Raw genomic sequence first — 18,300 nt, forward strand, 5'->3', positions numbered from 1 at the left:
AATCGAACAATTAATGGAAAAATAAGAAAATATATGGCAGCAAATAATACAAATAAATACTTAGAAGTAATAGATAAATTAGTTTATAATTATAATAATTCTTATCATCGATCTATTAAAATGACGCCCTCACAAGCCAGTCGGACAGAAAATGAAAGTATCGTATACAATAATTTATTTTCTAAAAAAGAAATAAAGAAACCAAAGTTTAAAATAGGCGATAAAGTTAGAATTTCAAAATATAAAGAAACATTTACCAGAGGTTATCATCCCCTACATTTACAGAAGAAATTTTTATAATATCTGAAATATTGAAAACAGATCCTATAACTTATAGAGTGAAAGATTTAAATGGTGAAGAAATTAAAGGAACTTATTATGAAAAAGAATTAGTAAAATATAATAAGAAAAATGAAACATATAAGATTGAAAAAATAATAAGAAGGAAAGGAAATAAATTATTAGTGAAATGGGTTGGTTACCCTGAAGAATTTAATAGTTGGATAGATGAAAAAAATATTATTCTAATTTAGGAATCAATTGAATTATATCATTTTTAAATCTTTCCATATCATAATCTTTTAATTTTAAATGATTAAATTTAGTATAATATTTTCTTTTATTCTGTTAAATAAATTAATAGCATTCGGATTATATTGAATTTCATGAGCTATTTTTATCTAAATTTTAAATCTCGTATAGTTTTATTATATAAACCTCTAATAACATAATAATGATAATCAGAATCATTTTTATTCTTTTCTATTATTGTAAACATGAGGTTGAGATGTTTTAGGTGTTTTTCATTTTTTATTTTTAAGTCATTCATTTTAATTTTTATTATATCTAATTTCTTTTGAAGTTTATCATTATCATTAAATTTATTAGCATAATAATTAATTACTACATCGTTTACTTTTTTAGAAAATTCAGGTGAAATCCAACATTGTAATTAAATCCTTAGAAATCCCATTATATTTTAATTCTTCTACCTTTAATTTCATAAAATAATGAATATAAAATTAACTCTTTAGATTCTTTATTTTCTAACCACTTTTTATTATTAATTTAAAATCTCCAAACAATCCATAATAATAACTATCTTTAATTTGCTCATAACAAACATTTCTATAAATGCTTTTATTTCAAATCAGTCGAGCAACAAATGATTCATCGAAATGACGTCGTTTCCTTCTAGAAGTTTCTACGCGTTTCGATATCATTTTACTTCCGTGTTCGTTCATTTGAGTTCAAATCGTCGAGGGAGTAGGTTATTATATTTAAGATTATTATATTAAATTATTCTTTTCTTTTTTTTTTTTTTTTTGTATTTTCAAAGTATTTTTCCTACATGTTTTTTAATTCTTATTGTATTTTATTATTCTGAAAATGAATTACTTATAGTTTTATTAAACGAATTACTTAAATATTTCTTATTTTAAATTTTCTTATACTAATTATTCTTATTTTAAATTTTCTTATTTAACGTAAAGTTTCTGACTTATTTAAAGTAAAAAATTATATTATTATTATTATTATTTATTTATTATTATTATTTTATTTATTATTATTATTTATTTTTTATTATTATTTTAGACTTTACTTTATTTATTATTATTATTTTAGATAACTAAAAATAATAAGACTTTATTTTCTAAGTTTATTAATTTAAAGCTTCGATCTTCCTATCTGTTGAATTAACTTTTGAAAAATTCCTTTAGTCTTAATTGTTTTAAAAAAGATTCGGAAAAGCTGATGTCTTGCGAAATGTTTCCTCATAAAAAGAAAGATTGGATGGAATGAGATAAATAAAGATGTGTTAGCCATTTAGTGAAGGTATTTTTTATACATTGTATATATCCATTCTTTATTATTTCACATAAAATATATTCTATAATTTTAAAATCATAATTATTATATTCTATAATTTTGAAATCAATATTATTATCAATTAAAAATTTCTTATAATTTTTCTTTAGTTGTGTAAAATTTTAATGAGTAAATACTTCTACACCTAAAATTTCATAATTATATATAAAATTTAATATATTATTGTACTTTTTAAATTATTAAAATTCATACTAATTAAGAATGGATATATAAATATATGTATACCCTTATTTCCTGTTTGAAAGCCACTTCGGCGGCTTTTCAAAAGGAAATGATGTCATAAGATAACTTCCTGTTCAGAAGCTACCGCAGTGGCTTTTCAAAGGGAAGTAATGATTGCGTAATAAGGTCTGTGACGTAAGAGAGCTATCTATATGGCTCTCATAGAAATTGAGCAATAAAAGCCATCTCGGTGGCTGTGATTGCGCAATAGAAAGAAAGAACACATATTTAAATATTTTTTTAAATAAATGGAAAATGTTTATACAGAGATATTTAAACAAATTAAGAATAAAAAAATAAGTTACGATTCAGAAGAAGATGTATATTTTTACGATACGAAAGGTTTGATATTTTTTTAAAACAGAGATACAATTCCAGAATTAGTTTTTTTAAAAAGTTAAAAAGAAAATTGAACTTGATTTTTACAGTTGAAGCAGATGAAATGTTTTTAAAATTTTTAGATTATATGTATTTTAAAAAGAGTTTAAATTATAAATATTTTATGAAAAAGATATGTGAATATTATAATATTTCGAACAATATTAAGTTAGGTAGTCCTAAAAAACAAAACATTTATGATGAAATTTGGAATTCGTTTCTTAAAGACTATTTAAAAAAATATTACCTTATAAATGGAGCTTGAAAAGAAATGTAGAAATTGTTTAGTTACGAAATCAGTTGATGAGTTTTATAAATCTAAAAAAATAAATAAATTTTATCTTCAAAGTTATTGTAAAAGTTGCGATTCTATGAGAAAGTATAAAAAAATTATGTGTGAATGTGGAAAAGAGTTTACTTTTTCTCACAAAGACATTTAGAAAGCAGTTATCATATGAAACACTCATTTTTAGCTTTGTTTCCGTTCCACAAGGATTTATTTTCATGAAGAAAAAATATTTAAAAAAATGTTTCTTAATAAATGGAGCAAGAATTAAAATTGACGACAGTTAAGGAGTTGAGAGAATATTGTAAATCACACAATTATCATAACTATTATAAACTAAAAAAATCAGATCTTATTAATTTTATAATTGATAATAAGTTTTCAAGTAGATTTAAAAAACTTTTCACTTCCTTTGATGATGATATATTTACTCAACCGAGGGAACCAAGAGAAAAACAAATTAAATGTGATATTTGCGGTCATTATTATAAAGAAACTCATCTTGAAGACCATAATGAAAGTCATATAAATGAATTTTATCAAAAGGGTATCAAAGAGATTGAAACAGCTTATGAAGGTAGATTAAAGACGTATTCTTTGGAAAATAAACCTGGTTTTAAAAACGCTTCAGAATTTTTAAAATTTTTACGAAGTGTGATTATTGATAAATTAAAAGAATTGGTTATTGTACAAGAGCTGAAAGTAAATTTCAAATTATTTTGTCAATTTGTAAGAAATGAATGTGAGTTTCAAGAATTTTCGTTTAAAACTGTTAATGAGATAATATTGAAATCAACTGATTTAAATCAATATTATGATGAAGTAATTGATAAATTATTGAGAGAAATGGAAGAGTTCGAGGCTAAAGGATCTGGCTGGCACATATCTGAAATTTATAAACTAGAACTTAGAATTAATAAATATAATCCTCTTAGAGGTTCATCATACGTAGAATTGCCAGTGAAAATAAAGAATAAAAAAGCTATAATAAATGTTCAAAATAAAGACAATAAATGTTTTATGTGGGCTGTATTATCTGCCTTGCATCCTGTTGAGGAACATGGGGAAAGAGTTACAAAATATACACAATTTGAAAAGGAACTAAATTTTAAAGGAATCGAATTTCCAGTGGCTCTGAGCGATATTCAAAAATTTGAAAAATTAAATAATGTATCGATCAATGTTTACAGTTATGATAGTTCAGTTTATACATTACAAATAACAAAAAATAAGTTAGAGAAACATATCAATCTCTTTTATTTCGAAAATCATTATTGCTGGGTTAAAAATTTAAGTAAATTGGTTGTTTCCCAACAAAATAACCATAAAGGTAAAATCTATTTGTGTGATAGGTGTTTAACCTATTTTTATTCAACAAAAAAACTTGAAACTCATATGGTTGATTGTAAAAATAATAAAGCTGTAAAGATTCAGATGCCTGATAAAAATAAATTAATTGAATTTTCAAAATATAATCATTCATTGAGAATACCATTCGTAATTTATGCAGATTTTGAATGTTTGACAAGAAAAATTGATAACTGCCAACCAAATAAAGAAAACTCTTACACTATGAAATATCAAAAGTATGAACCGATGAGTTTTTGTTATTATATAAAATATGAACATCAGTATTATAAAGATACAGTTATTTATAGGGGACCAGATGCTGCAAATATATTTTGTAAAATGTTAAAAGAAGAAACAGAAGAAATTGAAAAAATTTATAAGAACATCAAACCAATTCAAATGAGTGAAGATGAGGAAAGACATTTTGAAAAAAATAATAAATGTCATATATGCAAAAGTGAGATAATAGATAAAGTAAAGGTAAGAGATCATGATCATTTAACCGGTAAATATAGAGGTCCAGCTCATGAATCATGTAATTTAAACTATAAAAATCCAAACTTTGTACCAGTTTTTATTCATAATTTAACAGGATATGATGCTCATTTATTCGTTAAAGGACTTGGTTATGATGAAAAAAATATTGATTTAATTCCAAATACTGAAGAAAAATACATATCATTTAGCAAAAAAATTGGATTTTTGAAATTAAGATTTGTAGACTCGTTTAGATTTATGGCTAGTAGCATAGATAGCTTGTCCAAAAATTTATCGAAAGAGCAATACAGAGAAACGTCTAAATTTTTTAAAAATGAATTATTTGATCTAGTTGTTAGAAAAGGTGTATATCCTTATGACTATATGGATTCATGGGTGAAATGTAAAATAAATAAATTACCACCGAAAGAAGAATTTTATAACAAACTGAATGAATGTGATATATCAGATGAAGATTATAAACATGCCCAAAATGTTTGGAAAACTTTTAATATTAAAAATATGGGTGAGTATTCAGACCTTTATGTGAAAACAGATGTTTTGATACTTTCAGATATATTTGAAAATTTTAGAGATGTCTGTTTAAAAATCTATAAATTAGATCCAGCTTGGTATTTTACATCTCCTGGCTTATCATGGGATTCAATGCTAAAAGTAACTAAAGTAAAACTACAATTATTGAATGATTATGATATGATCCTAATGCTTGAGAAAGGTACTAGAGGTGGAATATCTCAATGCTGCAACAGATATGCAAAAGCAAATAATAAATATATGGAAGATTACGATACAAATAAAGATTCAAATTATTTAATGTATCTAGATGCAAATAATTTATACGGGTGGGCCATGAGTCAATATCTGCCATACGATGGATTTGAATGGATAAAGCTAAATAATATAGAAGCTATTTTAGAAACCTCTGACATATCTGAAAAAGGTTACATACTAGAAGTCGATTTAGAATATCCTAAAGAATTACATGATAAACATTCTGACTTACCTTTAGCACCTGAGAATAGAATACCTGATGGTTCAAAACAAAGTAAATTATTAACAACTTTATATGATAAAGAGAATTATGTAATTCATTATAGAAATTTAAAACAATGTTTGAAAATGGAATTAAAACTTAAAAAAGTGCATAGAGTATTAAAATTTAATCAATCTGATTGGTTAAAGAAATATATAGATAAAAATACTGAAATGAGGACTAAAGCAACTAATGAATTTGAAAAAGATTTCTATAAGCTGATGAATAATTCTGTATTTGGAAAAACTATGGAAAATATTAGAAAAAGAGTAGATATAAAACTGTGTTGTAATGCAAAGAAGGCTCAAAAACTCATTGCTAAACCAAATTTTAAAGGAAGAACCATTTTTGAAGAGAATTTAGTTGCTATTCATATGAACAAAAACAAAGTCCTCTTTGATAAACCTATTTATGTTGGAATGAGTATTTTAGATTTATCTAAATATCTAATGTACGACTTTCATTATGATGTTATGAAACCTAAATATAATGAAAATATTACATTATTATATCAAGATACAGACAGCTATATTTATGATATCAGGACTTCAGATTTTTATAATGACATGAAAGGTATGATTAATTATTTTGATACATCAGATTATAAAGAAAATAATATATATGGCCTTGAAAGAATAAATAAGAAGGTATTGGGTAAAATGAAAGATGAAAACTCTGGTAAAATAATGACTGAGTTTATTGGACTAAGAGCAAAAATGTATGCCTTAAAAGTATCAGAAAAAGTAATTAAAAAATTTAAAGGTGTGAAAAAATGTGTGGTTAAAAATAGAATCTCCTTCGAAGATTATAAAGAATGCTTATTTAATAAAAGCGATCATTTTCGAACAATGAATTTAATTAGAAGTACTAAACATAACATATTTTCGGTTCAAGTAAATAAAAAATCTCTATCAGCATCAGATGATAAGAGATACATATTAGAAGATGGAATTCACACAAGAGCATTAGGACATTATGAAAATGTTTCTTAATAAATGGGAGAATTCAATAGTCTCAGAAGCGACAGCCCGATATTCAAATTGAAAGATTTAAAACCGGGGAAATATAAACTGATATCATTAAGAAAAATAAAAACAAAGTATGGTGATAGTGTAGTTGTGAAAATAACTGTGGAACTAAATGAAGTGAAAGAATATTTTCTGAAAAAGAAACATGGAGAACTTTCGGACAAAGCAATTCAAGAAATAAATGAAGGTGGTTATGTATTTTATTATGAAGGATTAATTGATGGAAAATACATATATACTTTAATATAAAAACAATTAAATCAACAAGTAGACTCGTGCGCCAAAGCGTGGGCCAGGCACAATCTATTAGGAAAATGAACTTTTTCTATAAAAAAGTGTTTTTATCATTTTATATATATTTAATTAAAATATTATAATGCAGTATATAAAAATTTACTTTTTTAATCACTTTTCTTTGAATTATACAATTTTATTAAACGTGCGCGAGCGTGCGCCAAGGTGTGCGTGATGAAGTGCTAGGACCAAAATAGAAGAAAAAGGTGTTTTTATAATTTTATATATATTTAATAAAAAATTAAGTTTTTCAATCCTTTTTAATCAATTTTCTTTGAATTATACGATTTTATTAAACGTGCGCGAGAAAGTGTGAGAAAGTGGCCCAGGACCCGCATATATATACTACTATTGATAAATACCTGTTTCCCTAATAGATCTAAGTAATTGCAAATAAGTGTGAATTTCACGAATTATTGTTTAGAAGTGAGGCGTGTTTTGAGGATGCTGAAAAACACACCGCTGTTTCACGCTGGTATTTAGTAACCATAAATTATTAAAATGCTAAATATACTGTATTACTCTTTCTTTGACATAAATTAATAGGAAACAATTAAAGTAAAAATTGAAAAATATGTTAAGTCTTATTACGGGATAAGATTAGCAATGCTTTATTAATTTTCATGCTATTTAAAGTCATTATTTGATACTTTATGCTGACCCGCCTTCCTGTGTTTATTGTTCACCATAAATTTTCCTCTGCGAAACACAGTATAGTAAGAACTCGATCTGTTGTTAGTTGATAATAAATATTTTTTACATTTTGCTGGTTAACTTAATTAAATAGATCCACAATTTGAGAGCCTTTGCTTTAATGGATTAAAAAAAATCCATTTTTCGGAGATAATATTTGATTATTTTCTTACAGTCACGATGATTGCTTAGAGGAACAGGTGTTATTTCCATAATTTCACACTTTCATGAATTCAATAAATAAATACATTTTTAATGAGACTAATAAATTATAACTGTTTGGTTTTCAGATTTAAATCACGCGCCATTTGTTCAGATCCGAGATTTCATGAAAGATGTCTACGCCCATCTCAATTTAAGGAATACCGGAATTTATGTGAATGCTTTCATAAAAGATATTGTTCCAGGGGTGAAATATATGACCCTAATTCTCAGGAAGTAAGTTCCAAAAAATTCCATATCAAAAAATTAATTAATTGTGCTGGCATACACGGTATATTTAGCAAGCATAAATGACATTTCTTTTAATTTTATTTCAATTTGGCTTTATTTCAATAAAAACTTGAAGTCCACTTTCCGTAAAACTTTTTGTTAAAGATGATTTTATCTAAAAATTGATATACATAACTCTTGTTTTATTTTATTTGGAAATAAAAAAGTTTTCTAAAAAAAAACTGGGACACTTGAAATATTAAAAGATACTAAGAATATACTTCCTTTAAAATTTTAAGAGACTTCTGGAACACTTTATATTAAAATTTAAATGGTTTTTATTAAAGTAAAAATATAACATGTATATACTATGTTTGTCGCAGATATACTGTTTTTAAATTCAAAGTATAAGAGAACCGAAATAAGTTTCCCTTTATTAAGTTTATAATTTAAATAAATTATGTCTGGAAATTATAAAGGAATATCACAGGCGTTTTCCTTTTCATTTAATCTCTCTCACGTGCTGCTTGTCTACCATTATATTATCTGAGAACAACACAGATTTAGTGAACAGTTTGGTTTGAGCATCACGTAATCTGAAATATTTATATATAGGATAGATGCAAGGTTTGATGAAACTGGATGCAAGTACGCTACAAAAAATCATTAGTTTGCAAAAATGAGTTTATTTCTTTATCTAATTTTATTTTTAGGACTGAGTGACTACTATAACATTCAAATAAATATTTAAGCAGTTATATAAACATGTCTGCCTAGACGGAAAAAGGGAAAAAAATAAAAACCTTAGAAGTAAATTGTCTTAAACCTACGGAAGTTAAATAGTATTTAAAGCATTGTAAAAAACGAGTTCGCGTAAAGTAATTTAAACCTTTTCGTTTTAAATGATGAGGAAAATAGTTTTCAAAATATCTAAATGCAAATATGTTATTGCAGCTAGGCAGTGGAAAATTAATCCTGCAATAATTTGTTAAGTGATTATATTTATTTTGAAAACTTTTTATTCGGCACTTAAAAAACAAATGGTTTGCTCTAGGTTTTTCAAAACTCATCTTTCTTTAAATTTTAAATATAAAAATCGAGGTAAGGATTTGACTTGAAAACTTTCTTCCGCCCGTGGTTTAGCGACACTGTTTTTCGAAGCTTTGTCACCAAGGAAAATAAAAAAGCCACAGTTTGAGTGTACTATGCAATGACACTACAAGACACTTGAAGCAGTGCAATGATTTTAGACTACATATATATAATCTCTGCCGGTGTTGTGGCTTATTTATATCAACACTGTTTTCCATCATTTTAACCATATTAATTTTAATGATTTCATCGATGTTGATTTTAATGATTGCCGCTTAATAGCTTTCGCGGATGATCTTGTTATGTTGTTGAGACACCCAATTTTATATCGATTTGACCAACTAGCCACCCGCTGTCTTACCGAACTCTCGGAATGGGCTAATGCTTATAAACTCAAATTTGGTGACAATAAGACGTATTGCATCACATTTCCCAAGAGTAGAAAGAAAATCGGAAGACCACCGAATATTAAAATGAGCAATAATCATACATATTCAATTAAACAGGTCCAAACTCTTAAATACCTGGGTATTTTACTTGACCAAGGCTTGACCTGGAAACCTCATCTTAACCAGGTCAAGGAGAGAGTAGGAAACTTTAATAATCTTATTAAAAGGGTGGCCAGGGCGACCTGGGGACTTCAGCCAAAAATACTTAAAAACCATCTACCTGCGGTCCACAGAACGCATTATTTTATATGCCGCCAATGTCTGGTATCGTAATACTAATAGGATCAATGATAAATTAAATTCCATCCTAAGGTCTTCGCTAATACTCATAACTAAAGCTTATGCAACTACCAGCTCTGGCATGATTGTGAAACTGGATGGTGAGACTATTGAGGTGGCCTCCATCAGACTCACCAATAACTCTAGCATTTATGATGCAGAGCTCGTGGCAATTTAAAAGGCAATAACATAATCATTAATAAAAAAAACAGACGAGCATTTTGGAACTTCTTTTTTTTTTACCAGCGAGCATTTTTAATGTTTTTATATAATATTTTTAAGAATCTTTTGTCTTTTTGTCGATTAACTTATTCATAATTACTGTTTTGGTGGCGACTTTAATATGAATATGAATACTGAAGAAGGAAAAGAATTTTATGACGTCTTGAGAAACATATATCAGACAGGAATTGAAAACCAATCTTTGGCAAAACATTATGACCAATGGGTAACCAGTGATTGCAACAATATTCTATTCTTTCTACGTTGATTGGCCCTACGGATGCATTGTAGGTATAGTTGTGGCAGGAAATTTCCTCTAACTTTCAAAACTGTTAGCAGAAGCTTATATATTAAAGACCAAAAAAACTGTATAACGAAAAAACTAGATTTTTCCAGGTTTTCCTTAGAGGAAAATGTGTTTCACAAAAAAAATATTTCAATCTCAAGAAGTGGATTCGTGTGCAGCACCACCAGAAAAAATATAAAAATAAATAAATTCAGTGGACTAATAAGAGTAGTGACATCAGCTTTGACGTTTCTGTTATTTAAGTATTGTTCACTTTACAAAAAAAAATTTCCTAATTTAAGGAAATTTTTTCATTTGATATTTCAAATGAGTGTTACAAATGCATTTTTTTTTAAAAAACAGACCGACAAACTATTAAAGGTATTTATCTAAAGCATTTTTAATTTTCTCTTGTCCTAATTCCTACTTTTCTTTCTTTTTTTAAGCTTCCCACAAGGTCAATTTATGAAGAGCTGTATTCCATGGATTTTGAAAACTACACCATTTTTCTTCAAACGACAAATGATTTGTTCGTTGGCTGTACTTTGGGATTAACAGGGAATGATATTCGTGAAGATGATGACTGCCGGTACATAAATTCTGATATTTTTAAATCCTAAATTCTGATTAGACTACTGATAGCCATCGCATCAGACATTAACTGTAAATATTCTCTTTTCTGGGACAAAATGCACTTAAAAGCTGGAAGGGCTAATATTAATAAAAGCCTACGAGATCTATAAAAACCTATATACTCTTTCTTAATAGAAAAAATGTCTATGCAATTTTCTTACTCTCCATAATTCCATACTTATCCCCTCTTCTGTGCTATGGTTTATCAAAGTCTTGCTTTATTTCCAAGACAGTACATTTCCTTAGATAAATAGAATGAAATAGCGTAGGGCAAAAAAAAATTAGATTTAACAAAATCATGGAAACGGAGAGGGAAAAATAACTGTCCTGAAAGGGGATTCTCATAAAACATGACAAACCTATTTTATTTACAAGGAGTGCAATGTTTGTTAGAAATAATAAAATGCAATCAACATGCTTCCCACGTATAATTTGTCTGAGGTAAGAACTAACTTTGTCATTAGTTTGAACCCGTGGCGGTGACTATGGTAACGATTAGATTATCTATAACTATTCTAAGTAGGGGTGGGATGTAGGTCTCTGTTTAGAACAGATTTTAGTGGCAGGTTTGGGTCGGCGAGAAAAGAGAAATCTTCTTCTTGGGTCTATTGTGTTAGCCCTAAAGTGAAGAGAAGCTACCTACCCTGAAATGCGCTATTGTAATTTCCATAGCAAAACTTGGCCTCAGACTTTGTGGCAGGAGGAGTTCTTACAGTAGACATGCTATACAAACACACTCTACATACAAAGCGGCAACGCGATAAAATCGGTGGAGATGAAAGACGAGGTTATGTTATGAACGGGTAAAAATAAACAGTTTGGTGTCCTTGCGAATTTTAAATAAGGTAAAGTATTTATAAAATATCGACACATTATTTATAGGCAAAATATCGACAAATACTCATAGCTAGTATTCCTTTTATTCTGTGCCTTGTGATGCTGAAAGGCACATTTTTTATACTTTGTGAACTGAATTTTCTAATTTGTAGTCCTTCAACAAACACAAGAATGTATTCGCTATGATAAAAGGAAGCAAACAATTTTTTCTTTGGTTTTTGAATTTTTTTTTATATATTTTGCAAAGAGAAAATTCATTTGCAAGTTTTACTTAGACGAATGACAATGCCTGGAGTTCAGGTGTTGTTCCATGATTCAAGCACAACACATTTTCTAGGTTGTAAATCATTTGCCTTTTTTTCAAATTGCACAAATAGAGATTGCGATTCATAAAACATTTTTTTCTTTGAATTTTGTATCGGTTGAAACCATAGTTACGTCACTCGAACGTAATATGAGGGTTGCTATTTATATTTCTGGCCTTGGCAACAGTAAGTGTTGCTAGGCGACCGCAAACAATTTTAATCGAAAGTTTGAAATTTTTAAACATAAATTCAGTAGACGATTTACCATTATAGCTTCATTTGTGTTGTTTATAGTAAATTGAAAAGTTCTTCTCTTTCAAAAAATGGAATTGAATCGTGAACATTTTCGTGCCATTATTTTTCATAACTTTCGACGTGGATTGTCAAGACAAGAGTGCTTCCATGAACTTAACTCTTTATTCAGCGATAAAGCGTCATCCTACAGCACTGTAAAAAATTGGTATAACGAATTTAATCGTGGTCGATGCTCGATCCAGGACGAATCCCGTGCAGGTCGTCCGAAATCCGTTGTTGTGCCAGAAAAGATCGATGCTGTGCGTGAACTGATAATGCAAGACGTCATGTGACATACCGTGAGATAGAGGCGTCTTTGGACATTAGTATGACTAGCATCAATAAAATATTGCATGAACACATTAGCGTCAAAAAAAATTGTTCGCGTTGGATCCCGCATAATCTGACAAACGCTCAAAAAAAGGCTCGTGTCGATTGGTGCAAGGAAATGTTGGAAAAATACGTTCAAGGTACATCAAAGGCTGTGTATAACATCTACACAGGTGACGAATCATGGATCTATGCATATGAGCCGGAAACAAAGCAGCAATCAACTGTATGGGTCTTCCAAGACGAGACAAAACCAACAAAAGTTGTTCGAGTAAGAGGCACATGGAAACAAATGATTGCCTGTTTCTTCGGCATTAACGATCATGTGGCAACAGTGGCGTTAGAGCAACGCAGAACGGTCAATTCTGAATGGTACACGACCATTTGTTTGCCAGAAGTCATCGGAGAAATTCGAAAAAAGCAGAACTGGCGAATCATTCTTCATCATGACAATGCGAGCTCTCACACATCGACTCAAACAAAGGCATTTCTGACGGAGCGAAAGATCGAACTAATGGGTCATCCGCCGTACTGCCCTGATTTGGCACCCAATGACTTCTTCTTATTCTGGTCCAGAATAATAACGAATATAGCTGTTAATAATCTTGGGTTTCCTTCAGACGCAATAACGAAATTATAATTAAATAGAAACTCAACTAAGGTGTACTTCGGTAATCAAATGGAAACTACCATATATTTTCCCAAAATCTGCTGCACGTGGCAAATTTTGCTACTCCATGGACACTTAATTCTGTTCTGCACGTTATCTTCACAATGTTTGTAGTTCGGCAAAGTTAAAAACAGGCACTGAACTTCAAAAATTAACGTTTTTTTTATAGTAATCAAATTTACCCCCTTTAGCTGTTTCAGGTATATCCATAATTATTATTATTAATATTTTTGCTAATCGGAAAAAATGTGTAAAATTTTAAAGTAGTTTATCTAGAAGCAAGTTAGGTATATCTGTAATTTTGTTCTCTAATCATCTGAAATGCAGGAAATTTTGAAGTAGTATACCTAGAAATAAAAAAATAAGCTTCGAAGCTCACGTGCATATTCAAGAAAAGGTCAAAATAACCCCATTGTTAAACAGTTTTACATGAACTGTCAGTCGTTATATGAAAAGGACTGAAGATCATATTAAAGATTGTTAATTGTATTAGATTTGCACTATTTTTTTAACAATATTCTCGCAAGACCCATCAGTATAACTGATTATTATTACTTATAATTTCATTTTGTTATTGCGATTAATAGAATTACTTTTCAGTTCTTTTATTTTCACTAATTAATTTCCGATAGAACACTTAAATGTTAATCATTAACATTTCAATTTTTTTTTTAAATTTATGGATTAAATTCGGATTTTTTACACACATCTATAAGGCATATGAAAATAGGCAAATCCAAAGGTATTGGGATTTGATCCAGTGGAGGCTTAAAGCCCATCTAGCTTCAAAACAATGTGTACCATCTTGTCTGGAAAGTATAGGCTTCAGGACCAAATTTGTCATAGTCACGCCGTTGCTCATGAAATTGTGGAACCTCAACATCCATTACCCCTTGACTTACAACGGGCTAAAGTGAGAATGCTTTCCTTTTTTTAAAAAAATTGTTTCTAATGTAATTTGTGTTTATTTATTAAAGTAGTCTTTATATTTAAGTGACTTAGGTATGATAATCGTAAGTAATAGTACTTGAACGCTAAATTTGAAAATTAAATTTTACATACATGATCATATTGCTTTTTAGGCGCCATTTTACACGTTCGGTGTTTAGTCCAAAAACTGAGTTCCCAATTGTCAGTTCCTGTTTTACTTTCAATTCTATGATTGGAAAGCCTAACACCAGCTCAGAAACTGCACCTGCCGGGGCTTGTAAGTAATTTTATCAATTTTCTGGAATCAGCGCATAGTGTTTTTTATAAATATAGCTTCTACCAAAGACGTTTTTGAGGGAAAAAAACATATCTTTGCTAATCAACTTTTTTATTCGAAGAATTCTTGCCCCGAAATGTCATTGTGCGTGGCTAGGCTTATTATAAACTGTTCAAAAACACACAAAGAATTAGCTTATAATAAGGAAGCAGTCCTAGCCACGTACGACAATTTGCAGGGCATAGGTTATTAAACAATTTTATTCCTGATGATATGCATTAACTACCCTAGACACTTGTCGCAACATTTATGCAACCCTTTGTTATATCGAATGTTTTTAAACTTGTACATTTCATTAAAAAATAGACAAAAAATTTTACATAAAATAACAGTAGCTTGTTGAGAGAAGCCAATTACAGTTTTGAAATCGGTAATGAAATATATTATGCAATAGCTAAAAAGAAAAAAAATTTCTGTAGTGATATATGTCAAATTCATCTCATACGATTAATATATAAACAACATATGCTATCCTGCGATTAACGTGTCAATGTTTTTACATAAAATTGCAGTAATAATATGTTTTCTTTAGAAATGCGTTTTTTTACTTTTTCATTCTTTTCTCTCAAAAATATTGGAATATCTCAAGGAATATCTCAAGGATATGACAAAAATATCTAATGATAACTAAAAAACTATCACAAGGTCTTTAAATAGAGTTTCCCTTTCTTTTTTAAAAGAAAAAAGGATTTAATTTACACGCTTTTGGTAGAATAGTACATATAAAAAGGTGAGACAAAATAATGGAAATATTTCAGCACTAATATATTTTTTCATATTTTTCACGAAATAATTCAAGAATCATTTCATAACTTTAGAAATGTTTAAATCATGCCCTTTCTCATACTTATCAATGATGTTTTTAACTTTCAAAGGTTAGAGGGACCGACAATAAATTACAAGCTCAAAATAGTGTTTTTAATCACCTGGGCCATAAATTGTGGTATTAAATTTTTTGTAACTTTTAAAAATTATTCTGGTTAATTTATGCTATAATTGTAAAAAAATTTTTACGCCTAGCTTAGATTTTTATGGAGATATGGAGATTTTCATAAAAAAAAGAAATTCTTACTTTTATTGTTATAACATTCAAAATATTCAACAAAATTTAACAACATTCTTAAAGCAATTTAAAATTAAGTAATTTTTGCCTTAAAATTTGAAAAGAATACGTTGAAAACAGTGCAATATGTAAGAAATTAAACTTAGCTATTTTATACTGCTCATGCACGTAAAAAATGTAGATTGGAAATGTAGATTAGATTAGAGATGTAGGATTAGAATTAATACTGGAATTAAAATTATTTTTACCTATTAAATTCCAAAAATCTTTATATAAGTCTGAAATTTACAAGTATTTTGAAAAGTTACTCTTTCATAGCGAATTAGAACGCCAACCAGAAATCTTTCTAAATCGATATTTTGACACAGTGCGATTTTATTTCGTTATCTGTTTTTGACGAAATATCACGCTAGATGGTATTTTGTAGGTGTTGCTTTGGACGTAATATTTCGTTTCCAGAAAGTTCATCCATATCCTCTTTTTTTATGTATTATTTCGTGCGAATGACTTCTCTTTTCAAAGAGGTTTTGGAGAAGTATCTTTAAAGGGATTCTTCCAACTGTTATTCGTTATGGCAAACTGAGCAATTTTGCTACGATTATTTTTTTAAACTGTAAACTTAACCAACTTAATGTTCAAAATTTTGTAACAAAATAGAAAAAAAAATTATATAGTATTACTTAAAAAAAAGACTAATATTCATATGTCATAATTAATTTAGAAATTAATTGTAACATTTGAATATATAAATTTTTAAATTTATTTGTTGGTGTTGCAATAAAAGTTTCGTAAATTTTCAGATTTTGCCTTTACAATGAACCTTGACCCAGCAAGACATCCACCATTTATCAATAAAACTAAAGCACAAATCTCATTTCACAATTCTCGACAGTTAATAGATCCCTACGAGCAAGGATTTTCAATGGAGATGGGAAAAAAGTATACTTTTCGCTTGAAAAAAGTAATTAAAATAAATTTCATTATCTTTGCATAAAACTGAGTAGATATAATTAATTTTATGTTTAATTTTCAAACAAGCAATAATAATAATAATAATCAACTCTTCACACCGCAGACAAATGGGATAAACTTTACAGTTTTACAAAGGAGTATACGGAACGACTTCTGTAGTGCAATTGAGAAACCACGAGAAGTTATTGTTATACACTAAAAAGTATGTAAATCGTAATTCGAAGTTTCGAGAAAGTATTTACTCAAAGAAACCTGAAAAAGGTATAATCTTTTTCGATTTATTTACTTTTATTCTGATAAAGGACTTGTTAAATCATGTTTTTCAACCTCAGCTTCTAAATGTAGTATACAATTAGAAATACTGTCACTATTGATTAAAGAAACAATTTGCAAGTGTGTACATATTTCTCGTATAACTCCAAAATCTTCTGTACTAAAATTCTAAAATTTGGAAAGTGGGTTCAAATAAAAATTTCAGCCCTGATCTCAAAATCATTCAAGATTTCATTTAATCATTGAAGAGTGGTTGGAAAAACGATTTTTTTTTATGTGAAGCAGTTTATTAATGTTAACTAAATTGAAGCGATTTTGTTTCTTTAAACATTTGAAAAATAACGTCAATCATGTTTGTTGGATAGCAGTTTGATCAAGAAAGTGCTTCATTGAGAGTTTATTACTTGTTTATCTATAATTTATTATTTTATTTCTGATTCTATATTTCAGATAAAATAAATTTATATTAACGCATAGGAATTTGTAGTTTGAATTTATGATTTGAAATCATGTATTTACTTTTCTGATCACCAACTCGAGCTATAAGAGATCAGCGAGAAAGTTTCGGTCACGAATAAAAAATGGTCAACACTAGTCCGAAATCAAAGGTTTTTTGCTTAAAGATTTAATGAAAAATCCATCATTTCTTCTGACTCGGATTTATATAAACAAGGTTGAACACCTATTGTTTTCATCATCATTGTTTTGAACATCAAAAATTATGAATAGTTAGCTTTCAAACTTTTATTTCTACTGAAAATTTAGCTTAGTTTGTTACAAAATTCATTGGTCATGCTAAAAAATCATTAAAAAATTCGTAAAACTGTATTTTTTTAGAGATGATGCCTATGAATGCCCTCACATGTTATTTCCGTTTCAGTACTTTGTTGCCAACGCCAAAGAAATAATTTCATTGTTTTTTTAATAATATAATCTTTAAGGTAATTTAAATTAAAGATCGTTTTAATTTTCGACTTTTTTAAATCAGCATAAAGAAATACCAAGAAACCAGCTCCTCATCACTCTATATCAGTGTTTCCCAAAGTGTGGTACACGTACCCCCAGGGGTACGGGAACAGTTTAACGGGGGTACGAGTTCTTATGCGAAATATCTTGCAACAAACGAATATTTCAAATAATTTTATTAAAAAACAAAGCTAGCCATGGAAATTTACGATTATGTACTTTTCTATTGATTATTTTTTGCAGAGTTAACAGTTAATA

General features: G+C 28.3%; 1 protein-coding gene across 1 annotated transcript in view; it reads left to right on the forward strand.

Annotated features, from left to right (window-relative positions):
- The first annotated feature begins 1,120 nt into the window (after positions 1-1,120).
- Positions 1,121-18,300, forward strand: part of LOC107438537 (uncharacterized) — a 119,742-nt gene continuing 102,562 nt past the window's right edge. Inside the window, exons 1-5 of the mRNA XM_087153486.1 lie at positions 1,121-1,270; positions 7,963-8,110; positions 10,879-11,021; positions 14,584-14,708; positions 16,632-16,792. Of these exons, the coding sequence (XP_087009612.1) occupies positions 1,179-1,270; positions 7,963-8,110; positions 10,879-11,021; positions 14,584-14,708; positions 16,632-16,792 (669 nt within the window). The 5' untranslated portion in view covers positions 1,121-1,178. The remainder of the gene's footprint in view (positions 1,271-7,962; positions 8,111-10,878; positions 11,022-14,583; positions 14,709-16,631; positions 16,793-18,300) is intronic.

Source organism: Parasteatoda tepidariorum, chromosome 10 (assembly GCF_982258835.1).
Source record: "Parasteatoda tepidariorum strain Cologne lab strain chromosome 10, Ptep-v5.0, whole genome shotgun sequence".
Taxonomy (NCBI): Eukaryota; Metazoa; Arthropoda; class Arachnida; order Araneae; family Theridiidae; genus Parasteatoda; species Parasteatoda tepidariorum.